The sequence below is a fragment of the Podarcis gaigeae genome (genome assembly GCF_964106915.1).
Source record: "Podarcis gaigeae genome assembly, chromosome: 11".
In the NCBI taxonomy this organism is placed as follows: domain Eukaryota; kingdom Metazoa; phylum Chordata; class Lepidosauria; order Squamata; family Lacertidae; genus Podarcis; species Podarcis gaigeae.
The window spans coordinates 34838675-34865606 of NC_139687.1; the positions used below are offsets into that span (position 1 = coordinate 34838675).

The 26932-nt window shown below is 38.8% G+C and overlaps 1 protein-coding gene across 2 annotated transcripts in view; it reads left to right on the forward strand.

Annotated features, from left to right (window-relative positions):
• TNPO1 (transportin 1) overlaps positions 1 to 25402 on the forward strand; it is a 33104-nt gene extending 7702 nt beyond the window's left edge. Inside the window, exons 4-25 of one of the 2 annotated variants that reach the window (XM_083703195.1) lie at positions 7 to 156; positions 2596 to 2702; positions 3533 to 3666; positions 4533 to 4614; positions 5675 to 5797; positions 7732 to 7850; positions 8284 to 8344; positions 8878 to 9046; positions 10056 to 10208; positions 10563 to 10788; positions 11511 to 11682; positions 12573 to 12659; positions 13556 to 13663; positions 13857 to 14015; positions 14101 to 14188; positions 14729 to 14827; positions 14992 to 15087; positions 17721 to 17796; positions 18607 to 18706; positions 20758 to 20832; positions 21373 to 21515; positions 23829 to 25402. In XM_083703195.1, coding sequence (XP_083559321.1) covers positions 7 to 156; positions 2596 to 2702; positions 3533 to 3666; positions 4533 to 4614; positions 5675 to 5797; positions 7732 to 7850; positions 8284 to 8344; positions 8878 to 9046; positions 10056 to 10208; positions 10563 to 10788; positions 11511 to 11682; positions 12573 to 12659; positions 13556 to 13663; positions 13857 to 14015; positions 14101 to 14188; positions 14729 to 14827; positions 14992 to 15087; positions 17721 to 17796; positions 18607 to 18706; positions 20758 to 20832; positions 21373 to 21480 — 2492 coding nt within the window. In that variant the 3' untranslated portion in view covers positions 21481 to 21515; positions 23829 to 25402. The remainder of the gene's footprint in view (positions 1 to 6; positions 157 to 2595; positions 2703 to 3532; positions 3667 to 4532; positions 4615 to 5674; positions 5798 to 7731; positions 7851 to 8283; positions 8345 to 8877; positions 9047 to 10055; positions 10209 to 10562; positions 10789 to 11510; positions 11683 to 12572; positions 12660 to 13555; positions 13664 to 13856; positions 14016 to 14100; positions 14189 to 14728; positions 14828 to 14991; positions 15088 to 17720; positions 17797 to 18606; positions 18707 to 20757; positions 20833 to 21372; positions 21516 to 23828) is intronic. The other variant, XR_014556282.1, reaches the window with a different exon arrangement.
• The last annotated feature ends 1530 nt before the right edge of the window (positions 25403 to 26932 follow it).

The window sequence follows — 26932 nt, forward strand, 5'->3', positions numbered from 1 at the left end:
TTTTAGATGAACCTACACGGTCGTTGAGTGGTCTCATCTTGAAGAATAATGTGAAAGCTCACTTTCACAATTTTCCTAATGGAGTAACTGATTTCATTAAAAGCGAGTGCTTAAACAATATTGGAGACTCCTCCCCGTTAATCAGAGCCACTGTAGGTGAGTTGCAGGTATTTAAAAGTATTTGTAGGCCAGTTCTTGGTGGCAACTGTTTGCATGCTATGCTAAATGACTTGAAAGCTTCTGGGAGAGATGTTTTAGAGGGTTTCTTAAAATGTGTTTGTTTGTTTGTTTAATAATTGAGAGGTCCAAATATGCTAGGGTACCAATCCAACCTGATTGGATAGGATAGTGTACTGTACTTCAATATTTTAATTACGGTAATATTGGAATATTGTGGTCTATATTACCCGTAGTGAAACATTTTGAGATAAATCAGTTTAATATATCATTGGTTTCCAAGTCCTTTGTTCTTATCTTCACAGAAAACAACATTTTCTTTCTTTAGATGTTTTTGTTTTGACCATTTACTATGCTTCTGGACAAGTTGTGTGTTAAAGTAATATTTCATCTTTGTGACTAAAATTGAAATGGGTTTTAAACTTCAGCTGACTGTGAACTGCCCTGAGATCTTCGGATGAAGGGCAGTATACAAGTTAAATAAACAAGACTTTACTATATATACATTTTGGTTGTAGTGACAATCAGCAGTGTGTTATATGTTAGTTCAGGGTAGAAGAAAGTAGTTGCTGTCTACAAGTCTTTGCAATGAAAAGTCACACACAAAGTAAAGGTAGCTGTGTTGGCTCATAAAAAAATTAGGGCAATACCTTCTCTTGGGCTAACCAAAATAATCACAAAATGGTGGGCAAGGTTCTGATGAACTCCTCATCAGATTAGCAGGTGGAAGGGGTCCACATCTGGTAAGACTCTTCAGACAGAATGTGGGAGGAGGTAGCAGAGATCCGAATGAAACTCTTAGGTGCTGTGCAGTTATCAGGTTGCACAAAGACCTACTGGGAAGAGGAGAAACCGTGGCTGATTCCCCATTTCTGGAAACACAAACTCACTGCTACCCAGAAGCTAGTCATTGGAGTGTGGAGTATGGTGACATTGTTTTGACATGTGGAAAGGAGGATGGGTTAAAGCTTTCTCCTTGCACTTCAAGGAAGCAATTACTTTAAAATCGATTACATTCTGTGAATATATGGTTGGCTAACTTCTGAAACATTTAAATGGCTTTTTGCTGGACGCAGCTAAATTCTCCACAGTTCAGTCTCCTCCACACCTCCAAACCATGTTGATAAATAACAATTTCCATGCTTTTGAAATGTAACATTTTAAGGAAAATGTGTAGAGCATGATTATCAAGGTGGGGTTTTTACTTACAGAATGCAAATACAGGTCATATTTTATTCTGTGAAGTAGGAGAGGAGCACGTTTCCTTTGGCACAGCCACATTTTGCAAGTGGAAGTGTTTTCTTAGCTGATTCTATAAACTACAATATTTAAAGAAGGATTATATGAATCAGTGTTCCGCAAATGGTTTAAGAGAAGCTATTTATATTAGTAGGTCTATCCTCTTGACCACTACTTGTGATGTAGCCATTCAGTACATTGAATATCTTGGAGCTGGATCATAATGATTTTAATCAGAAGTAAGTTCCCTGCTCCCTTGTAAATGTGCACAGGGTTTCAACATTAGGTTTGAGCCACAACATTGGAAATTGTTCTTTTGAAGTCTTTACCGCTAGAAAAGTTTAGTGTAATCTGTTTTGCTTGTACTGGTTATTTACTGATAGTTCTCTTATTTCCCTCTGCCACTCATTAGAGTGTGAATATTTTTATAGCTTTATGGTATAGCTAAATGTCTTCAGACTGAAATGATTGGCTTTTTTCTGTGCTTTGAAGGTATTTCGGAGATCTTTCAGAGCTGACTGGTAATTGTTCCAAAGAGGAATGACTTAGCAACTCTGCCTAAGGGGGATAGTAGTTCCATAATCTGAACCTAATAAATGGTTTGTTATAAGGCAAATCCAGCGATCAGTTTGAGTGTGGTCAGTGTTAAGATTGGTGTTAGTTTTGTAGAGCAAAATTATTGATCTTTATGCACTAGTATAACTTGGTATTCACATGTTTACTTTAGGTGAACAAGTGTGGTCCCCAAGTGTTCCCAAAGCTGCCATAAATGGCTGCCTGCAGCTAGAGTTGTAGAGGCATTACTGCCCTGTAAATACGCAGTTGAAAAGCTGCATATGTAGCTATACCACTGCCTGCTAGATTCCCTCAACCCCTGTAGTAATGGCCAGCAGTGGCCATCTATCTGCCTAGTGTTAAACAGTGTTGCTTGGAATGTTGATTTCATCACTTAATATTTCTGTAGCTTTAGAAAAATGATGGATTTGAGAGCAAAGGAATTTCTTTACTTATCAAATTAATTCTGTTCACAGGCCGAAAGATCAAACCATCTTTCTGTTTAATATTCTAGAGAGGAAGACTGCTCCTGTTTCCGATATAATTCATTTGTTAACACTTGTATGCTTACATCAGAATACTAAATGGGTTGGTTATCTTTATTCTTTTTCCAACAAATCCAAGGTATCCTGATTACAACCATTGCCTCAAAAGGAGAATTGCAGAATTGGCCTGACCTCTTACCAAAGCTTTGTAGCCTACTGGATTCTGAAGACTACAATACCTGTGAGGTATGACTTATTTTCCATCTAGTACTACATTTGCATTTGGTAGAAGATAACCAAATTTTAAATTGCATTTAAACTGCATTGTAATCTAACCATAATTACTACTGAACAGTGTAGGAATCTATTTTTACCTTTAATCTTCCAAAAAGCGATTTAAATGATCCTGCTCACCCAAGCACATTAGTGTTGATCTGTTACCCGTAAGAAAATAGCATAACTCTCAGTGAAAGTTGATTGAAATATTGGGGCAATTGTTGTATAACAGACACTCAATAAGGTCCAGTTTTTTTGCTGCCTGATACTCAAGTGTGCAAATGTTCATTCACATGTCAATGCAATCCTACAAAAAAAAGAATTCCTGTTTAGTATTGGAGACATCCAAGAGAACATGCTAAGCAAGACTTGTTCATGCAGATTTTTGCATTTATTCAATCTTGCTCATTAACCTATGTTGTTCTAGCTCTAGGAGATCTGGGAATACTTTAGGCAGGATGCTTGGGTGCCAAAACTTCCTCTGCTTTTTGATGCCCAGATGCTGGGTGCTTTCCACTCCATCCACTTTGGAGGCTAACGTGGGGAAACCTTCCCACTTCATCCCTGGAGTCAGTCTACATCTTTTACTTCCACAGCAAATGGTTACAGGATCCCAGCCAGGTCTAACTGATTGGTTCCAGCAGGATTTTCTTTTGCTTGCATTTTTAATCTAGAAATTGCTACCAGGTGTTATTTTTTAAATAGGAGTGTACTGAGATAAGGGAGTGAGGATTTCTAAAATAATAAGGTGTCCATATAGAATTTTCAAACAATCACCAGAACGTGTGTTTATTTGGCAGGGTGCATTTGGAGCTCTTCAGAAGATTTGTGAAGATTCTGCTGAAATCTTAGATAGCGATGCATTAGATCGCCCTCTCAATATAATGATCCCTAAGTTTTTACAGTTCTTCAAGCATAGCAGTCCAAAGATAAGGTAAGAGATGACCATGCATGTTTGTATACACACACACACACACACATTTTTCACATACTTCAGTTAGCAAGATTTTATGGGAAGGTATTTTAAACATGGCTAACTTGAATGCCATTTCAGGCCAAAAACAAATTGTTTATCTAGTCTGACTGATACTCTTCCAGTTTCTGAGACTTTGAACAAATGCGTTGCATTTGCTGAAGTTCCTCAGCATCGTTTCATGAAAGCATGGTTCACTTCACTGGAGCTTAGCACCATTGTAAACAGCGATTTACCTGGCCTCTAGGAAGGGAAACTATTGTAAACCAGAAGCGTCAGTTCTTTTTGCCCAAGGCAGTTGCTGTGACGCAAGTGATTACCAAGTACAAGTGGGAAACCAGTCAATAAACTTTTGTCATTAAGGCAACGTAGGTGTATTTTTACTGGATACTAACAGAAACACCTCCAGTTGTCTCCTGGATGTAAACTCTCTCTCCCCCGCCCCACATCTTAGTGTTCCCAAACTACTCAATTAACCACACTTGAATCTTAATGTGTGTATGACATTTGGAAAGAGCCTTGACTTTGGACCTCTCTGGATCCCAGCTGCAGTGTTCATGTTTTGTAACTTGTAAATCCTTGGGCTCACTTAAAATTTGGGCATGCTTTGGAGATTACACTTGGTTGTAACTGGTGTAGAATGTTTTTACTTTTCCTGAGTCTTTTCTGGTTGCTAATAGTTGCTATACACACATGCTATAGCCATTGTACTACTAAAATAGCTTTTGGTTTCTTTCACACATCAGTTTCAAATCTGTTTTGAGTCTTAGAAGTGGTGAGTGTACTTTTTTATTTGATTTTTAAAAGAAAAAAAATTCATTTTGTAGGTCCCATGCAGTTGCATGTGTCAATCAGTTTATCATCAGTAGGACTCAGGCTCTTATGTTGCACATTGATGGATTTATTGAGGTAGGTGACACAAAGTTTCTTATCTTTTCTGAGTTTGATCCTTTAAAATTGTTGATAAAATTTTAATTAAACTATGGAAATTGAACACAAACATGCAGGTCTCCCACACCATGAAAGCAGGGTAAGAATGCAATGTGTGAAGTCGTAAAGTTGATTAGTGTGTGAAACCATTGCAGAGCCTAGAACTCTGAACAATAGCTGCTTTCAGGTTCTGTATTATATATATAGCAGGGGTTGGGGACCATTTTGGCCTGGCAGGCCACACTGTCAGGTAGCTGCGTGCAACCTGGTATGCTTCCCACATTCCCTTCCCTTGGGAAAGGCCAGTGGGCTTACCTGGTGAGGAGGAGGGCTGATGGCTACAATTTTGGGGTAGCCACGAACTGTGGATCCTTCCTTGTGAAGAGCTACAGTAGTAATTAAATGGAAACTTAAAAATGGTCCCTGCAGATATCAAACCTGGTAGAATTCCCACTATAACAATTGTTTCATAAGTGTTTCCCCCCTGCCCAGCCAAAAGGCTCTTAGAAGCAGAAATTTTATGGCTATGCAATGGATGCAATCCATTGGTGTCTGTGCATAAGTGGAATTGACTTCTGTGTGCACAACAGAACTTTCCTTCTGTCTCCTCTCCCTGCTTGCCCCCTCCCCTAAATCAGTGCTGGAGAGTTGAGGGGGGCATGGGAGGTGTTATGCAAGCAGAAGTGTGTTCATGCAACATTGGATTTCACCTAATAGCTTTTGGCTTGAGGAAACACAACAGACCCCCAGTCCCCAATATGAGCTAATCCAGTAAAAATGTCTATTTCAGTTGACAGATGCTTTTCCCCCAATGAAGTTAATCTTTTTATCTTTATAACACAGTAAAAAAAACTGCTGGAGCTCTGAAGTAAATCTGATAGTAAGGCAAAATAATAATTCTAAAAAAATAATATTTAGATCCACTTCTTTCCTTCCAAATAAGGGGATTACTAAAAACGAAACAACATATTTTAAACCTCATAGATGCTGTAAACCATTTAGTTTGCTCCTATTCACAACACCTTTTCCCCTTCAACAGAATCTCTTTGCGTTGGCGGGCGATGAGGAGCCTGAAGTACGTAAAAATGTGTGTCGGGCTCTAGTGATGCTACTGGAAGTTCGAATGGACCGCTTACTTCCTCACATGATTAGTATTGTTGAGGTAACTTTTTTGAATTTTGATTAAACACAAATGAATACACAATAGCAGTTTTTTTGTGTGTAGAAGGAGAGGGAGAAGTAAATGGGTGAGATTCACATATGTTCAGACATACATGTGTGTGTCAAATGTAAAAGGAAAGCCATACTACTTAAATTCGCTGAGTGATTTTTCTGCATATGTGGGGTTATTTTTTTATTTAATTTGTATACCACCCTACACCCAGAGGTTTCAGGGCAGTTCACAGAAAAAAAATCAAAATATAAAACCACAAAATATATAATCAAAATAAAAACAACCACCCAATAATGCCCCCAACCCATCATTTTAAAAGGGCATAGGATGTCAATCAAATCAACAATTAGCTTAAAAGGGAACGTTTTTGCCTGGTGCCTAAAGGTGTATAATGAAGGCACCAGGCGAACTTCCCTGGGGAGAGCATTCCAGACAGGGAGCCACTGCAGAGAAGGCCTGTTCTCATGTTACCACCCTCCGGACCTCTTGAGAAGGCACACAAAGAAGGGCCTCAGAAGATGAGGAAAGAGGCGGTCCTTGATGTATTGCAGTCCTGAGCCATTTAAGGCTTTATAGGTCAAAACCAGCACTTTGAATTGGGCCTGGAAACTAATTGGTAGCCAGTGCAGTCGGACTAGGATCGGTGTAATATGCTCAAACCATCTTGCTCTGGTGAGCAACATGGCTGCTAAATTCTGCACTAGCTGACGTTTCTGAACCATCTCACAGGAAGCTCTGTATATAGCGCATTGCAGTAATCTAGCCTTGAGGGTTTTTGTACTAGATTAAATATGTATTGGCTGCCATTGCAAGTCAAATACACTGTTGAGGATTGTTCTAAATGTTCTATTTTATATTTGTGATCTTTTTCCCCATTTGCCATATTGTGAAGTGTGGATACCTAAACACATTTTGTGAATTTCCTGATTCAGAATGGCTCAACTGCGATCTGCAAGGTTTTACAAACTCCCTTGCCTGCCCCAGCATCATCTCTGACTGTTGGACATCAGCTGGAGTTGATGAAAGCTGGAATCTAGCAACATTTAGCGGGCCTTAATCTTCCATCCATATCCTTAGCAGGGCATTAGAGCAAGTGCTGGTTCTCACATGCAAATGTCTGCATATTTTCTAAGTGTGATCTTTGCAGTGTATAGGACATAGCTGTCAACTTTTCCCTTTTCTTGTGAGGAATCCTATTTGGAATAAGGGAATTTCCCTTAAAAAAAGGGAAAAGTTGACAGCTATGGTATAGGATCACATGGAGAAATCTCATTATGAACTGCTCTGTATATTGATACAGTTTGCAGTGATTAGCAAACATTCCTAAAATCATGGGAATACCTTTTTTGGACACTGGGAGTGGCATGGAGAAAATTATTTAGTTATTCATAAGATTTTAATGCCCCGTAAGGGTTTCCTTCTGTCTTTCTCATACATGTGACCAGTCCCAAGTAAAGAATGCACTTTCTCAGACTTGGAAATGTCAGCACTAGGTAGCTGCCAAGCAAAACAGTTTGTAAAACTGTGGTACTACGTATTTTCAAATTAACACTAATCTACATCTACAGTGATTACTGGTTTAAATGATAATGCAGGAAACATGCAAATCTAGGGGAAGCGGAATAATCTAGGAACACACTCTCTGTCATTCTCACACTCACGCTACCAACTACCAATGGTTAGCTGTTTGTGAAATATGAGCTTGAGCAAAAAAAATATTATCATAAAGGGTCAGTCAGTGCAATGGGAAAGAAATGAATTAACTGTGGTGTTCATGCTTAGCTGGTACTTTCAGTTAAAAAAACAACTTTTGTAAGCAACCCCATTGGTGGTGGATTGCTACATTAAACTCTTTTTAATTAGATCACAGTTACAAAGAAACTGACACCTGTGCCATTTTATTTTCTTGGCATTTTGTGTAGTATATGCTACAAAGGACTCAGGACCAAGATGAAAATGTGGCTTTGGAGGCTTGTGAGTTTTGGCTGACTTTGGCTGAACAGCCAATTTGTAAAGATGTTCTGTGTCGGCATCTTACCAAGTAAGTTGATCCTACGCCCACCCCCCCTCCATAATTTTATAGATTCAGAATTTATTTGCATCATGCTTTCAATGTCTTTTTTAAAAAATGGATTTTGGGAACAGAGGCAAGAATCCATGTATAAAACGTATACATTCTTTTGCATTGATGGTAGCATAGTTGAGAGTGATCATTGGTATACCTTGGTGGTGTTTCAGTGTGTGCAAGGAAGATAACTGACACACCTTTTTAATACTGGGGATGTATGCAAGGCTGCTGAAATCTTATGCTTTCAAGTGGGGTTGAAGGGGGGGTGTCCCTGTAAGTGCTAGAGGCTAAGAAGCCATAGATGCCTCAATGAATGCTTCCTGGATACCTCCAGATTTTATTGGAGGCAAAGGAAATTGTACAGCTGCAAACCAGCTGATATTCAAGAAATGTCCTTTCTCTTTAGGTTGATACCTGTGTTAGTAAATGGCATGAAATACTCAGAGATAGATATAATTCTCCTGAAGGTAAGTGTGATTTTCCCCCCCTCATTTGTTGAAGATACGCCACTGTCCCTTATATTAGATACTCTTACAACGTTTGCCTTTAACATGCGCAATATACGCAGCAACATACGCAACATTCAACAACTCTCAGTTATTTGTGGACTCTGACCGCTTTTTTGCAACATTGCTGGTTTTTGCAGCCTTCCCATTTGTTGATTCATGGGCTATGAAGGGAAGACTCAGTGCACTGAATTAAACAATGGGATTGGGTGCAGGGTGGCTATGAAGCTAAAATATAAGGAAAGCTGTATTTTCCAGAGTAAGATAAGTTTTTGGAAATATGCCAGTTTGCGCTTATATGTTGTAAACTCAGAAGTCCACCTTCATCTTGTGAATAGAGTTAAATCACACTTTTACTTTACCCCAGTGCCCAGAGGTTTAGGGCATGTAACATAATGTTGAAGTCTCAGCTCTGCACTGATAATACAAAAACGAATACACTGACATTACTTCAGCATGTATAGGCTCTTTGCCATTTTGGTTTCTGATTATAGGGAGATGTTGAAGAAGATGAAGCTATCCCAGATAGTGAGCAAGACATAAGGCCCCGCTTTCACCGTTCACGGACGGTAGCACAGCAGCATGAGGAAGATGGCATTGAAGAGGAGGAGGAGGAAGAGGATGAGCTGGATGACGATGATACTATTTCTGACTGGAATTTAAGTAAGGCCATATAAAATACTGTGCAGTCAAAATATTTATGTGGTGAATTCATAGAATTGTAGATTTGAAATGGACTCTGCAAGTCATCGAGTCCAACTCCCTGCAGCGCAGGAGTCTTTTGCCCAATGTGAGACTCACACCCACGACCCTGTGATTAAGAGTCTACCAATTGTCCTTATTTTATTGTTCAGCAATTGTTCACCGATTCAGCAATTGTTCTGAAGTTATAATGCCAACTTTGTAAAAATTCCCTTAACTTGGTTTTTTAAAAGTCCTCTGGATTATGTTCTGTACAGTGGTACCTCAGGTTACATACGCTTCAGGTTACATATGCTTCAGGTTACAGACTCCACTAACCCAGAAATAGTTCTTCAGGTTAAGAACTTTGCTTCAGGATGAGAACAGAAATTGTGCTCCAGCGTTGCGGCGGCAGCAGGAGGCCCCATTAGCTGAAGTGGTCTTCAGGTTAAGAACAGTTTCAGGTTAAGTACGGACCTCCGGAACGAATTAAGTACTTAACCAGAGGTACCACTGTACTTCTAATTTATCAGTCACTGAGCACAAGTAGAATATTTTCTTCTGGATTTTTGCAACTGTTGCAGCTTTTCGATAAAAGGGGTGAAAACCATTTATGAAGTACAAACCCTATTGAAATTAATGGGGGTTTGAGGGCCTTTTTAGGAAATCATGCTCACAGTTGAGCAAATAAAACTTTTCAAGCTTTTCAAAAAGTTCTGTTACCTAATACATGTCTTGAGTGTTACTCAGATGTGATTCAATAAAAGCATTCAAAACATGTTGCACATCTTGTGAATTGCCTTCATGAATGCTGTAATGAAAACTAATTGAGCAGTTAAACCTCCTGATAATATGCATGGAATTATTTTGTTTTGATTATTCTATAAAGCTTTTGTGGCCTACAATTAATACGAACGTAGCATTGAGTTGAAATTTTATAACTAAAATGTGTCTCGGGTGTATTAAATGTGTGTTTGTGTATCTATTTTAGGGAAGTGTTCAGCTGCTGCTCTTGATGTCCTTGCCAATGTATTCCGCGATGAATTGCTGCCACACATTTTGCCCCTTCTAAAAGAACTGCTTTTTCATCCAGAGTGGGTTGTGAAAGAATCAGGCATCCTAGTACTAGGAGCAATTGCTGAAGGTTAGTCAGTACTTTCAAGGACAGGCTACATTCCGTGTCAGCCCCTAGCTATGCTTTTTCTCCTCCTTCTCTCCCCCCTCAAGCAGGCTGTCTGCTTGTTGTGATCTCTGTCTCTTCCTGCCCCAAACGCCACCTGTTGTTAGTTGCCTCTGCCCTCTTGTTTTCTTTCCTTGTTGTTCTCTCCACCATCCCCAGTGGGCAACAGCCACCACTTGTGTTTGCTAAAATACGTTACCTCCTGGAAGTTTGTTAATATTATGGATTGTTTTTTCATGCTGGCTTCACTCCTTTGTGTGTGTGTGTATGGAGGGCAGATTCTGCTAGGCATGTCTAATTTGTAACCTATTTTTACAGGTTGTATGCAGGGTATGATTCCATATCTTCCCGAGCTAATCCCTCACCTTATTCAGTGCCTCTCTGATAAAAAGGCTCTTGTGCGCTCCATTACTTGCTGGACTCTTAGCCGCTATGCACACTGGGTAGTCAGTCAACCCCCAGACACGTACTTGAAGCCATTAATGACTGAGTTGCTAAAGCGCATCCTGGATAGCAACAAGAGAGTACAAGAAGCTGCCTGCAGGTAGGTCAGAGTCATAAAAGTATTGCCATTGGTCCTCAAAGAACAGGGTGGAGATGTGAAACCCTTTTTCATTGTGCTATAATAATTCTGTTTGATCTTGAACAGCTTTTCATTAGTCTAGACAAACATTTTTGAAGTTGTCTTAGGAGTTTCTCTTCTGTTCTAAATGCCCTTGTTCGTTATAGCTGCTTTTATTTAATTTTTTTGTGGGAATGATAACATTTATCACTGATTCTCACTTTGCACAGAACATGAATGCTGTGTATTGTCAAGTCAGCAAGTTCTGTTCTAGGTATTATTTTAATAATTTAATCCAGAAGCACATTCAAGTAACCCATCACACCCACTAGCACTTTTGAATTTCCGTACCTTTGGAGCCTAGCTTTTACTTGGAAACTTGGGGCCTTTTGAAAACCCTTCAGGTTTATGGCTTTGTTTTATTTATTAAAATAATTTACTACCCTCTCTTCATTGTTCACACAATCCCAAAGCAAGAAACAATTTTGAAATGCAATAGAACAGTATTTCACTTAAATACAATTTAATGTGAAACCAAACAAAATATGACTACCTTGGCCAAGTACTTTAATCAGATACTTGGGTGATGAGCAAAATCTTTACTTCAGTTTAAGGTAGGGTTTCTCCATCTTCAGAGGTGTTTGTCTCAAAGAGAGGAGTGCATTCTCTAATTCTGCATACTAAATTTTTCTTTTGCTTCTTAGTGCCTTTGCTACTCTAGAAGAGGAGGCTTGTACAGAACTTGTTCCTTATCTCGCTTATATACTTGATACTCTGGTCTTCGCATTTAGTAAATACCAGCATAAGAATCTGCTCATTCTTTACGATGCCATAGGAACTTTAGCAGATTCTGTAGGCCATCATCTAAACAAACCAGTAAGTATTGTTATCCTTTCATTCAGATTAAACTGATAATTTTGTTCACCTCTTAATTAGTCCTACATTCTAGAGGCTTATTTCCTTACTTTGGTGTGTTGCAAGCGGGAATATTTCAACACACTCCATTGTCTTAAGTACCAAGCAATTTGCCCCATCATCCTTTAACAAAATTTCAACATATCTTTTACTGGCCTGAATATTGCTTCCTTTCTGTTTGTTATGAAATATTATGAAATCTGTGGTGCTATCTTCATCAAATTGGAGAACTGTGCTAAAACTAACAAAATGAATTTCTGTAGGAACGAAAGTAAGGTTCTACACTTTGGTGGGAAGAACCAGCTTCACTAATATAAGATGGGGGACACCTGGATTACCAGGTGAAAGAACCTGGGGACTGTAGTAGACGACAAGCTAACATGAGTCAACAATGTCATGCAGCAGAGCAGCAAAAAAGGCTAGTTTAGTGTCCAGAACAAGGGAAGCAATAGTACCATTCTATTTTGCCTTGCTCAGACAATACCTGGAGTACTGTGTCCAGTTCTGGGCACAACAAATTATGGAAGATATTGACAAGCTGGAACTTGTGCACTTTCTCCTTTCAACATTCCTGTCATGTAGGTTAGACTGAGAGCTAGTGATTACCCAGTGATCTTTCTTATGGAGTGAGATTTGAATCTGGGAGTCTCCAGACCATGTATGACACTCCTTTTTGGGAGTTTGTGGTTGTCAGTTGGTAAGGTAAACCTTTGGAGATTATTCCTCCATAATTTTGATACTACTGGATTTTTTGGGAAATGGTGTCACATGTTTGAAGTGGAAACAACGTTGGATTTAATGGAATTTACAATGGCTTACTTAAATGTGTCATTTTATTTCATTGTCTTTAGGAATATATTCAGATGCTTATGCCTCCATTAATCCAGAAATGGAACATGTTGAAGGATGAAGATAAAGATCTTTTCCCTTTATTAGAGGTAATTGATTGATTATTTAATTTCTTTAATGCTTAATATATTAAAAATATCTCTAAGCAGCGTACAAAAAAGAAGCAACAGACAACTTAAACGAAATATTACAAAAATACACTGTTACATATAAAAATGTTTCACACACACACACTCATTTTCCTTCTGATGCTCTCAGCCTCTGGGTCCAAGCAAACTCTCAGCTCACCCGCAAAAGTCTCACAATGGAAAGAGTTCCTGGAAACAGCAGACATCACTCTAGTCTCTCACTATAGACTTGTTTCTTAGGGGCAGGCCCAAGGTGGGTGCTACTCCCTCAAGCTCCCCCACAGCTTTGTTCTATTCAGCTGCACTCTCCACACCCAGTTCCAGATAGAGCAGGTTTGTTGAGTTTTGCAGGGAGTCCAGAAGAGGGGGGAAAGGGCTCCCCTCCACTCACTGCTCTTTCTTCACCCTCTGTCCTCTCCTCCTCCAGCTGCTCACTAATAGTTTTGCAGTTTTCCTTGATACACACACGCGAGTGAAGCTTCTCCTGGGAGATTAATTCTATGCCCATTTACAATTCTACACCCCTTTATTTGGGAATAAACCCCATTCCGACTTGGTGGGATTATTGACTATATGTGTATCAGAATGCATTGAGCTCATTAGGGTATATTTTGAGGGAAGGACACATAGGGTTGAGCTGTAGGAATTAATGATGTTGGTAATTCCATGGGTCTTGGCATGGCCAAAGCTAGAACTCTGGCCACACTGTTATGAAGTTCCTTAATTCTGCAGTTCATGTACTTCGAAAAGTTGGCCTGTCTAAAAGAAATTGTTTGTAGCAAACATGCATGCCTGCAATTGAAAGCTCATATCAGTGAATATCCCTGATACTCACTACTTTTTCTTCCACATTTCAGTGCCTATCTTCGGTTGCCACTGCCTTGCAATCTGGCTTCCTTCCATACTGTGAACCTGTGTACCAGCGCTGTGTAAATCTGGTACAGAAGACTCTTGCACAAGCCATGGTATTTTTCTGTTGTTGGCCTTTAGAGGATGGGGAGAATTATCTTCAGTTGCATTTTAAGTGAAGCTTGTTTTCTGGAGAGATTTGTAATATTATTTCACCAACTGAAAATAATGTTAATAGCAAAAATGGTTCATTGTATGTCACGTAATTAAGCCTTTTAAGCAGTGTCCAACTGTGTGTTTTTATTATAGTTGCACAATGCTCAGCCAGACCAGTACGAAGCTCCAGATAACGACTTCATGATTGTGGCTCTTGATTTACTTAGTGGTTTAGCTGAAGGACTCGGTGGCAACATTGAACAGCTAGTGGCTCGGAGCAATATCCTGACACTCATGTACCAGTGCATGCAGGTGAGGCAAATAATCCCCTTCTGCTGCCTCACTTTTGAAATAGAATGCTTAAAAACACAAACTTACTTCTGTTTCTCTCTTTCAGGATAAAATGCCCGAGGTACGACAGAGTTCTTTTGCCTTGCTGGGCGATCTGACAAAGGCATGTTTTCAACATGTGAAGCCATGCATTGGTATGTGACTTAGCAAGGCAAATTCTTCAAATATGGAGTCTTGTCCATGCATGGCATCCTTGTGACTAGAAATGCTCTTTCTATATGTAAAGGGAAATTTTGAAAGTTTTGTTTTTTTTCCTAATAGGTTTATGGTACAAAAGAGAATATATTATTGCCATCTAAGTTTGATGTAGAACTTTTCCTCCAGGACCTTGTTTCTGGCTAGGCAGTGCCTAGTAAACACATGCTTACTTTATAGCATAAGATCCTGTTCAAAATGTTGGAAATGTCTAAAGCTGCTTTTTTTGTTTCATTGAACACTTGTGGTTATATCTGCATCCCACACAAATTGGTAGCTGAGGTCCCTTGCTTGCAGTGGAATTGAATTTAACCTTATTGGGCTGTACCAGGAGTTTCTTATGCCTATTAAGAGTTTCTGTCTAAGAAAAAGTGATTGTCCTTCACATGGGTTTTCTGCTGAAGTTACATGAAACTGAACATTTGTGTGAAGTTCTAGTTGTGGGAGAGTTTTAACAGTGTGGCTTGTGTTCTTTTCAGCTGACTTCATGCCAATTTTAGGAACCAACCTTAACCCAGAGTTCATTTCTGTCTGTAACAATGCCACGTGGGCAATTGGAGAAATTTCTATTCAGATGGGTAAGGTTTGCTTCTTTAAAGTTATAGTTTGGATTTTGCATGGTATAGATTAAATTTTTTACTAGCTGTAAATTCTGGTGTTCAGTTGCACTTATGTACTTGTTATGAAAGCATATGTTCAGGTTTTTAATGAACTGTTTTATGTGTTTTTTCTTTCTTTCTAGGTATAGAGATGCAGCCTTATATTCCTATGGTCTTGCACCAGCTTGTAGAAATCATTAACAGACCCAACACACCAAAGACTTTGTTAGAAAACACAGGTACCCTACAACTGAACTCTTTGCAGTGAATGAAGTTATGCAGGTGTCTGTTTGTAAACCAGACTATTCAGAGAGTCGTAGGTAAACTGCATCAGTTTTAAAGCAAAAGCAACTCAGTTTGGATGGTGTTGCAAACCTCAGCCTTGTAATTAAGTGTCAAATTAAACAGATTTAATTTTCAATTAGCAGATGCTATTGATTAAGGACTTAAACGTAGCATAGAATTTGACATCCTTTTTTTATAAATTGTATGTGTGTTCTGTGCACATAGCTAATTTACAGAAGCCTTCTAACTATAGCCGGCAAGAGGATGCAAGCAAACTGCTATTAAAAAAAGAGTAGCTGACTATCATATATTATCTATATCTTGCTAATTTGTTACATAGTTTATTAAATATAGCATGCTCTTAAATGGAGACCTTAGAAATTGCAGATTGGTTGAAGATTAAAAGACCCTTTAAAATTGAGTTTGAGGCTTGTTCTGTGCTAGTAGAAAGCATGTTCTGTGTGTGTTTCTTTTTTTCTTTTTTAAAAGAGCTTTTCATTTTCTGAAAAATGCTAATTGTCATCTCTGTCTGCACTGTAATCTGATACCGGTGATACTAAGCCTATGAATGCAGATTTATAGTTACAGTCTGAAGTGAAAATGAATGGTTACCAGAATTTCAGTCTAGACATTGATAACTTGGCCATTGCCTTCACGGCTGTGGGTGGGAGTCAGGTTATATTCTGTGCATGTTTGTTAAATATCTAGCAATGAGTGCAAAGACTGTAACTGTATATTTTATGTTAAACTGGAAGATAAGCTACATGGTAATTTGGCACATTATGTATTGCACTATTCACAGTACGTTTGCAAACACATGATGTGTCTTGTGGAACAACTCTTTTAGATCAAAGAAGTCTCCTGGCAGTAACTGGGAGTGACACCTATACATTTTCTTTATGGTCATTGGTACATTACCTGTAGTGCTTGCTTTTTACACAGTGCAGAAGTTAAGAGACATTTGATCCCTCACCATAACTTCTAAATATTAGTTGTAAATACCCAAAAGGCTGATACTACAGATAAATGTTGAATGTGTTGTACTTTAGGTTTGTTGTGGGATATTCTGGTCTATACTGTAGGATGTTGTCATTCTTGAAATCTCAATGCAGATCTACCATCGATCTACCAAAACTAGCACCTTTTAACATTATAGTGCTTTTCCTAATTGACTTCTTATGTTGAATGGCTGCTTAAGAAATGAACTCTGTAAGAGTACTTGCCAAAAATAAATTCCACTCTGTATTCTCAACCAGTATATCATTTCCATTATTCTCTAAATAATGGGAATATAATTCTAATGGGAATTGAATGAGTGTTGCGGCAAAATCATACAGAAAACCTTGTAGCCCATAGCATTGGAAGTGATCTCAAAGGTCATGTAGGTCAGTCCCTTGCTGACACAGGAAATCCACTACTATAACATCCCTAGTTAATGGTAGGATAGGAATTGTTAATATTAGAGGCTGATTCATGTATAGCACAATAAATAATTGGAAAACAAAGCCAAAAATTTTCTTTTAGCCATATTAATTGTGATTCCATTTTATAGTGTTGGTATATCCTACACCAAATCTCATAGTGAAAAGAGCATCATCTGCTTTATTGCATGTGTTCATGAGATTGTTCACAAATGCCTGTTCTGGAGTGTTGCACAATGTCTTTTAAGCATAGGCTTCTCTGCTTCATATGAATCTGCTGGATTTTAGTATTCATGTAGTTTGCTTCAAATAATCCTTAAACATACCCACACTCTCCCTTTTCTGAAGAATTACTCTGCGAGTTGAGAGAACACCATTAAAGCCACACAGGGTCACTGTCCAAGCAGCCTCTTCACATGAACGGCCAGGTGCCTGACAGATCAGTTCACACTGAACAGATCCCTTCATATTTATGCAGGATCTTTGACTCCAGAGATTAATTCTGGCAATTGTTGAATCGTTAGATAATAAAATTAAAAGCTGCCTTATCTTGTAATGAAAAGCTAATACAGATACAACCCCTGATTCCTGCTGAATTTAGCTTTTATCTTTAAAAGAATTTTTTGAGCGTTATGAATAGAATGCCGTTTTTCCCCTGGAAAATCGTAAATTTCAAAAGTTTGTGTTACTTTGATTTTAAAATTAAGACCTGCCATTTAAATTTTAATTACAAATAGTATTCTTTCAAGGAAGCCAAGTAGCTGTGGGTTTTTAACCCTGAGAGATGGGCTAGCAACTCAGTGTAATAAATAACAGTGACTTGTTACTAAAGGTGACTCAAAATACCTTTTGATTAAATAGCGTCACGGTTTGAACCATATTATTTAGACTGAGCATTTGGATTTTAATTTGTGCTTTTGGTGTTCTCTCATTCGCTTAATTCCTTTCCCCCTCCTCCAAATAGTATGCCACATTTGCTACCCCTTATTTTTAGGGGTGGTAATGAACAGCACTGGTGAAATCTTATGTTATTATCATACACAGGTTCTGTTGGTTTCTGTTTCTGAGTTATTTGTTGTTTTTTCTTTATTTTTCTCCTTCCCCCCTCATTTGCTCATGTCTTGGTTGGCGTTTGGTGGTGTATAACCGTGATTGCGTTACCTTAGCAATAACAATTGGTCGTCTTGGTTACGTTTGTCCTCAAGAGGTGGCCCCCATGCTACAGCAGTTTATAAGACCCTGGTGTGTATTATTCAATCTTTTTTTTATTCATTTTTTCTTCACTTTCTTCTTTCTTTCTTTCTTCCTTTCTTTCTTTCCTCTCTCTATCTCACTTCTAGATATACTTTTCAGTTGGTTACAAAAATCACTATTCTTAATCATTGCCAACCATGTGACTAATCTTGTCCTATCAGGTTTGTGAGTTTTTTTAGCAGTACCGTCATGTATATATTTCATGTTGTGGCTAACAACTAATTAATGCATGGGATAAGATTGTCACATGCTTGATGTGTTAAAGCTTGATTATTAAAAGCATTTTTTAAAATCCACCAGTATGATTACGTGCATGCGAATAGCATAAAACGTTAAAACATCGCATTACATTACTTCAAACTCATTTGCGATTTGACTTGCTGTCTGAAATATATGTTTATAAACTTGTACCAAAATAGCTTGCTTGCTGCTGTAAACAAGTGAGAGATGTTCTGTTCCTGGTATTTGACAGACTTCATACTGTGGCAGTATATGCTGCTATTAGCAATGAAAGCTAATAGTGATACAATGCAGAAAATAGATAGAGGTATTTAATGGAATATAGGTCACTTGTGCACTACAAGAAAGAATTTGAAATTGGCTGATCTGGCATCTATGCTTTTATTCTATGGGTTTAATTCTATGGGTTTCAAATCAGGTTGAAAGTGTACAAAGTAAGAAACCTGACATGTGCTGCATAGTCCTTAAGCTTCATTGGGACACTTATTCCATCAAATACAATACCAGCTAAAGTTGGATGCAGAGATTAATCTAACCCTTTGTTCTTTGTTTTAATAGGTGCACCTCTCTCAGAAACATAAGGGATAATGAAGAAAAAGATTCAGCATTCCGTGGAATTTGTACCATGATCACTGTCAATCCAAGTGGAGTAGTCCAAGTAAGTCTTGTCTTGGTCTTGATTGGCTTAGATGAACACATTGCCCCATTGGCTGCAGATAAGAATTGAGGTGGTGGTGTGTTTTTCAAGGAAAAAATCAAGACACATACTGCCCAAAGTACTGTAGCAACAATGCTGGGAGACATTAAAAAGTGAGGACCAGAGATTGGTAGGACCTTTTAAGCCAGACGTGTGGTCTAAAATTTGACTTTCTGCCCCACGTTACATCATCTTATTTAGATACCAGATTTAAACTCTGCATATGGGATGAAACCAGTGGTGTTCACACACAAACTGAAGGGGCTTCTCCTTCCACAGTGGGACTTCACCTTCCTTTCCTCCCTACTGCAGTAACTTGCACACACCCAAAATCTGTTTTAAGGACTGGGAGACTATCCAGAACAAATTTTGAAGGAGGCAAAGTGGTGGTCCTGTTGCATGAGCAGAACTGCACTCAGATAGTGTTGGATCAAACCAATAATGATTCTCCAAAATGCCTCAGGAAGCTACCCCCTCTTAATTCTGTTACTTATGGTAGCCACTTTGAGATTGCTGTATTTTGGAAAAATAAGAAACTGCCCAAAGTACTTTCATAGAGTGGATAAGATCTCCATTCAGTTGAAGATTATGTCATATCCTAGATAAGCAGATAGTATTCTTGGCTCTGCATAAATGTTTTGCAAAAATTAATTTCTGGAATTCTGCTCTGTCTTTATTTTATTGAGGTATTGTTTGGCCGACATGTATTCAAATCCCTTTTTGAATAACAGTTCTTAGATTATTGGCAGACTAGAATACCTGTAAGCAAGAACTAGATAGTGTGACTGTCAGCACCTTTATTTCTATCACTTTGTTGCCACATACATACATACATACATGTTCGCCCCAGTTGGCTTCAAATAACATCAAGTGTTGGTCTGTTTCATTGTGGATTGGTCACTGCAAAATACATTGTTAAAGGCTTGGTCTGAGTATATACTATTTCAAATACCAGAATTGAAAATGGGCACTTCAAAATGTTAGTGTGATTTAGTGATATGATGATGTGTTGTTTTCTCTTTAGAATGATGAGTAAAACTCAAGAAAGCTGGGGTTGTAGTATTTAAAATCTTACGTTTTGCATTCTTCAGACCAGCTTCTAATAGGAATAAATTTGATGCAGAAGGTAGAACTTCAGGAAACCTTTTTTGGGAGGTCAAAATATCCCCCCTACCCCCACAACAGCTGCTTTTTAAGAAGTGGTGGAAACAGTGGAAGTTCAAATTGTGAAACTCCTGCTTCCTCCTCCAGTGGGGTCAAACTAGATGCTAAGTTCAGTTCTAAAAACATTTATTGCTTACCTATTCTTTTACCATCAGTGGGACTTGCTTCCAGACCAAGTGCTACAAAGAGGAACCCTGCACATTTCTCACAGTTGATCATTTTAACCTTCTTAACTAACTCCATTCTCCTGACCCAAGCCCCTGCATGTGTTTCACAATTCACATGAAGTTCTTGGAGTTCCTGTCTGGAGCCCAGCCACCCATTTGAATGCTTATACAGATCACAGATTTGTTATTGAAATCATTGCTGCTGTTCCCTCTAAAAAGCATACAGGAGAAGGAATTTGACATAGGTGCAAAAGGCTTCAGAATTTTTATTGTATATAATAAAATGTTTGATGGAGAAACTATAAAATGTAGATCTAGGCCTCATCTGCACTATACTTTTAAAGCAGTATCATACCACTTTAAAGTCATGACTTCCTCCAAATAATCATCAAAACTAGTTTGTTACGGGTTCTGAGAGTTGTAAGGAGGCTCCTGGTCCCCTCACAGAGTTAAAATTCTCTGAGTGGTTAAACAGGGAATTGTAGTTCTCAGCACTCTTCACAAACTGCAGTTCCCAGGATTCTGTGGGAGAGAAGCCAGGGCGATTTAAATGGTATAATAGCACTTTAAATGTATAGTGCCGATAGGTCCCTAGAATTTAATTACATTGATATTTCTGTGCAGAATCTGTCCATTTATAAGTACTCATCTCTAATTTGCACATTTTGAAAACATTTGCAGGACTTTATATTTTTTTGTGATGCTGTTGCATCATGGATTAGCCCAAAAGATGATCTTCGAGACATGTTCTGTAAGGTAATGAGTTATTTCACATTTTTTGTTTCATGGGGCTGTATTATTAGAACATGTGAAGTTAGAGTGTACTTAAAGTGGCACAAAAAGAAGGTAGCCTACTCTGGTGTTCTGAAAAATTGCTCTACAGTATTTCTATCTGAGCATTCATAGTTAGTGGTGAACTCATTATGATGTCCAACAGCCTGATAACTCCTTCCAGAAACTAAGAATTGTTAACACACACAGTTCCATCGCTGCCCCCCTTGATCTTTTCTAAGTAAAACAGCTGGAGAATGGAATGTGTGTGCAAGAAGAGATGAATATATGCCTAGAATCTAGGGCTTTTTGATGGAAGGAAGATAGTAAATCACATAAATTTGTGGCACAAATAGAACTCATTTTTTTAAAAAACAAGTTTTGGATCTAGTATGTGACCTTTTGCAAACACTGTAACCATTATCAATGTGCACCTAGTTTTTCTGTTATCAGATGGTCACTCTTCTAAGGCTTTTAATTCAGTTGCTCTTTGAAGAAAACATTTAACTTTCTGCTCCCCTTTAGATCCTTCATGGATTTAAAAATCAAGTTGGAGATGAAAATTGGAGGCGTTTCTCTGACCAGTTTCCTGTTCCCTTAAAAGAACGCCTTGCAGCTTACTATGGAGTTTAACCTAAAGTATTCAAGCTGCAGTACCATAATGAGGGGTAAGCTGGGTTGACTTTCAAAGCTCCTCCCTTTTTCCAGTGCATGAACTGTTCTGTATTGTGTATGTTGACTGGTGGATAAGCTGAAGTTTTAACCTCCCTCAAATAACCACAACTCTTCCCCTATTTAGCAACAGCTAATGGAGGAGACTCATTTAGTAGATTTTGTCTGTTTATTTACTCCAGGGCTGGGAACCTTTTTGGCCCCACTTATCAGAATGGCGTTGCTCGTCTGCCTTCCAAACACCCAAGTGTTGCTGTCAGTTTCTGAGAGGGAGAAGTGGGGAGCTCAGCATAGTGTGGGCACAACAGGGCAGCTAATCTTGACAACCCTACTGCCTCAATGAGTCACCTGCACCTTGCCTCTCTCTGTAATTGGCAGCAATGGCTGGTGAAGGCAAGTGAGCATCGCTGTACTGCCCCACCAATCACTACTACTTGCAGGCCAAATTGGACACATCACCTAGCATTGCAAATGATTTGGTGCTTTGAAGTCCCAAAGTCAGCACCTCCAAGTGCAGCCAAATGGAGCAGGTGCAGGTCCCTTCAGCACCTATAGCAAACAGGATTGGCCACCCCAAGTTCTCAGCTGATGCACAGGTGTACAATCTTCTTTTATTCAAAGTTTCAGAAGCTCCCAAGAACCAGCCGGTTGGTGAGCACTTTGGAAGGTGTGCAAGGGGCTTTGCAGGCACTGCCGATCACCATGCCTGCAAAGCCCCTTTTGGCCGAGCCCCCACCCTTGCCTGCTCCACATTGATGTCAGGTGCAGGGTAGGTGAGCATGGCTTGACCAAAATAGCCTCATGGGTCAAATGGGGAAGACTGAGAGGCCAAATCTGGCCTGTGGGTTGGAGGTTCCCCAGGTTAATTCCTTCTCATGGAAACATGCCAAAGGCCATAAACTGCTGCAGTAGCATTCTCTTTATTCAGCTAAGCTAAGCCTATAGCTAGCTTCTCTTCTGCAAGCTTTTTTTGTTGACTTCACATTTTTTAAAATTACCTTATGGAACCCGCCGTACCCTTGCATGGGTACAAAGCAGCCTTCATATATAAAGTGTAAGAGTTGCAGAGATGAAACTGCCAACCATTAATGGTCATTACTTGTCCTCTTCCATGGTCTCTTCTGAAGGGTTACTGGTTCTTCCTGCAAAGTCCCACCTCATGGAAGAGAAGCCACACCCCTCATTTACTCCTTGGAGAACTTGGGGTGAAGATCAAGGCTTTTGCAGGAAGGACAGGGACTGTTGCCAAGTGAGGAAGGGTTGTTTGCCGCAAGCAAGGAAATAAATTTATGGCATCTTCACATACAATCATTGATAGCAGGGTGACCGTTTATCCATATCGCATGGAATTTGCCCCCTGTCTGTTGGCAGGGGCTGAAATAGAGGGAAATATATCTGATACCTTAATTCTAGTAGTTCTGCATATAGCTTTATAACTATCCTGCTAGAGGTTTTGTCAGTTGCTTGTCTGGGATAAACATCACAATGGTATGAGCTTCCAGTAAAACATCATAGGTGATGTTTTAAACCCAGAATGACTTAAAGTATGTAGAAGAATCTACTTCAGGAGCATAGAACCATAGAGTTGGAAGGTACCCCCCCCCCTTGAGGGTCATCTAGTCCAGCCTCCTTCAATATAGGAATCTCAACTACAGCATCCATGGTGGATGGCCATCCAGCCTCGGCATGGTTTCTCTGCTGAGATTTCTTTCGTTAATTCAGCTGGCTTTGGAGTAGAAAGAGGAGAGTACCACCTGCGAAAACTGCTTGTCTTTTGCTAATAAAAAGAAAGTTGAAGGCAAGGAAATGGAACATCACTCTAAATATATTAGTACTGCTGTGACTTTCTCTTGGAGGTTCACATTGGGGAAGGGCCATAGCTTAGTGCAGGCTTCCTCAACCTCAACCCTCTGGATGTTTTGGCCTACAACTCCCATGATCCCTAGCTAGCAGGACCAGTGGTCAGGGATTATGGGAATTGTAGTCTCAAAACATCTGGAGGGCCAAGGTTGAGGAAGGCTGGCTTAGTGTATGCAGAAGGTCCCAAATTCAATCCTCAGCATCTCCAGATGTTTGGGAATGGCCCTTGGCTGAAACGCTTGTGAATGGCTGTCAGTTGGTGTAGGCAGTACTGAGATGGATAGATAGACCCTGAAGGTTTGTCTCTGCATAAGGCAGCTTCTTATGTTTTTAACTTAATCACTTTGCATTTTTGACTATGTATTCAGATCGTGGTGTATTTTGTGATAACATTATTTTAAAACACTTGTTTCCGAACACTAAATCTGTGACTTGCTTGCTTCTTTCAGGTCCTTCAGTCTGGAAGACTGGGAGGGAGCCTCGACACCCAGGGAAAAAAATGTTACCCTTTACTGGGGGGAAGGGTAAACCAGTAGGGAATACAGTACAATCCCAAGCCTACTGGGAGGGGCGGGAGGGAGGTGTTGCCGTCACTGTATTAAGCCGATGTTGGGAAATGTTTTAACATCTGGAGCTTTTGTGGGTGGAAGTCTGTCTCCTGTTACAACTCTGCACTGGATGTGAAGAAGCTCAATATATATATATATATATATATTTACAACAGCACATTCTGCAATATTATGGGGAACTGTACCAAAATGAAAACTATAAAATTGAACCATAGAGATATGTAAAGAGGAAATACACTGTGTGGACACTATAAGGGAAACCGAAGGGTAGCAATTGCAGAGAGCAAAAGGTGTGTCGTAATAAGGGGTTTCTGCATTGTTTCATCTTGATGGGATTCCTAGGTGTTGCATGTTAATGAAGAACTAAACAAATGAAGTTAGTACAGTTAAAATAAAGCTTGCTGCCTGTATTAGGAGCAGGCACTTGCAGCGTACAAATTTAAATAACCCCATAATAAAGTAATAAAGGTTAACTTGAACAAAATGAAGCAACCTGCAAGATGCCAAATGAGTCACTCCTTTTCATTTTTTTGGGTGGGGGGAGGGGCATTAGAGAAGAAAGGTGAACCTTTTTTTAAAAAAACATTGAAACTTCAAAGGGTAGTGGATATGATTTGATGGTTGTACTTCATTAGATTTAATTTCTAGAGTAAGGCATAATTCTTAATGTGCCGTTTAAGGTTCAGGCATGCATTTTGGATCATAGTGATCAAGCGTATTTTTAGTGGGAAAGTAGCATGCTTGCATCAAAGGGTGAGAGTGGTATACATTTACTTATGTTGCGCCAGTTTTGTGTTGCAGTTTACCAATTCAGTATAGCCCTGCGTTTAAAATTCCTTTATGATTCTGTGGATTTTATTTTTTCTTAGTAATATAGGTATGAAATACTGTAGTGACAATTAGGCCTCAAAATATCTTTTTAGGATCTGTTAGGATTAAGATTGATATTGTATTGTGTAACCTGCACAATGTGGAAAGCTGATATAGCTGTGCAAAGTATTGCCTCTGTGCTGTCAGTGTAATGTGCTTTCTGCATGGTTATACTAGTGATTTTTATCAAACCTAAAAATGACTTAACATGGTAAGACCTGTTTAAAGGCTACATAAATGTTAGTTGGCACGTAAAGACAATGGTAGAAAACTGATAACATGATTGCTACATTTCAGTGTTTATTCCCACCCAACGTATTACCTTTCTATGATTTTCTCCTCCGCAAAGTATGATCTTAAGAGATGCATAATTTGGTGGATGTAAAGCAGGGTATCTACACTGTATTGGCGCATGTTGGTGGCCCTTTGTATCCTAGAGAGGACACAATGGTGCAAGTTAAAAGCTACAGAGTGAAAGTTGGTTTGGATCCTCTTCATTTCATTTGTTTTTAGCTTTTCTGTTTCCCCACCCCCTCTACTCACTTGTATTCCTGTGAATAAATCCTTGTTAAGTTAACCCTTTACTTTTCTTTCCATGTGTATTTTCTTACGTACTGTGAATGTGAAAACCTAACTGGTACACTTGATCTTCTGTTACTATTAAAAAAAAAAAATGGAAGTTGTGATTAATTTAGATTGCATAAAGAATATCCCATGATGATAAAGGAAAAATGGAGAGACAATAGCTCTGCTGGTCGGAGGCAAAAGCCACACGTTTCCATTTTCCCTTAAGTGCTGCAAAATTAATCTGTGCAAAAAAAAGCAAAAGAAAAAAAAGCCATAACAGCCGCCTTACATTTTTGCTTCTCATCTTTGCATTGCAAAAACAACTACTGGAAAACTGTTTTTGCAGGGTCTGACTTTGCATGATTTGGTTCTTATAAAGGTTGTTGGATGATTTAGCCATTGCACTGACGTTCAATCTTGTGTGAGTGAATTAAAGAAATCTGGCTTCAAATTTTTGTTTGATGCACGGTAGCATGCATAAATCTTACACATTCCTCTCTTTTTTTTTCTTTACAAATTTGAGTGGATTAAACATGCTTGAAAATGACCTTTTTAATACATGTCCTATATGAAAGCCTATGAAGAATGGAATTAATGCTACTAGGTCTTGAAATCTACTGGAATAAAACTGCATGTGGTGATCTACTTTAAAATTAACTTGCTGTGTCAGTAGCTACAACTTTTCTTTTGGATGAAAACTGTAGTTGTAGCTTTTCCAATCATCAATTCCTAAGAAAGGAAATCTGAAAATTTATTTAGGGTGAAACTTGCCTTAGACAAGGGTTTGCATTAATCTTTCTAAAGACAGAGCATTAGCCCAAAATTTCTATATGGAATTCTCTAAAACAAACTTAATTTGTTTTACCCTTGTGAAGTTGAACTGTTAAGTAGCCACTTACATAAATATATATACATATATATATATATAATTTTATTACATGGGTTAATGTAGAAGGAAGTGACTGTTCTACTGTGACTTAGTTGATCAGGCAGAAAAGTAACAAACAAGAAAGCAATATTGTGGTTAAAATGATAATTATTGTTATTAAGTTCATAGCAAACCAAAACATATTCATTCTGAGTAAAGTATAGCATATTTGCAGAAACCACTTGGGTTAGAATTTGAGATGAGGAGAGCTCTGATACAACACTAACAATTGTAATTCAACTATATTGCATCATGGGATATATAAAGCATCTTTTCATGTAGTCTTGACAGTTATTTGAATGTTGACTGAATGTTGATACTGGTAGACTTGTGAGTTTGTCTTTGTTACATTCCAGTGTTCTCTGCCTCTTGGCATGCTACAAGCACGGCTTACTAAATCTGCTCCTTACACAGTGAATAAAGTGCTTAGTGTGTGAAACTACAGAAATAGCCGCTGCTAAGTGATGTAGATTTTCTACTTGAATATTTTTGTTGTAGGAACCTCAGGAGGTCAGTGTTTACTGTTTTTATATATGCCTTTGTTTTCATGTCTAAGGCCCCCTTGCTTTGAAGGATTCTAACAGTGAATAAAGCTGCTGATCAACCTAAGTTGGTAACA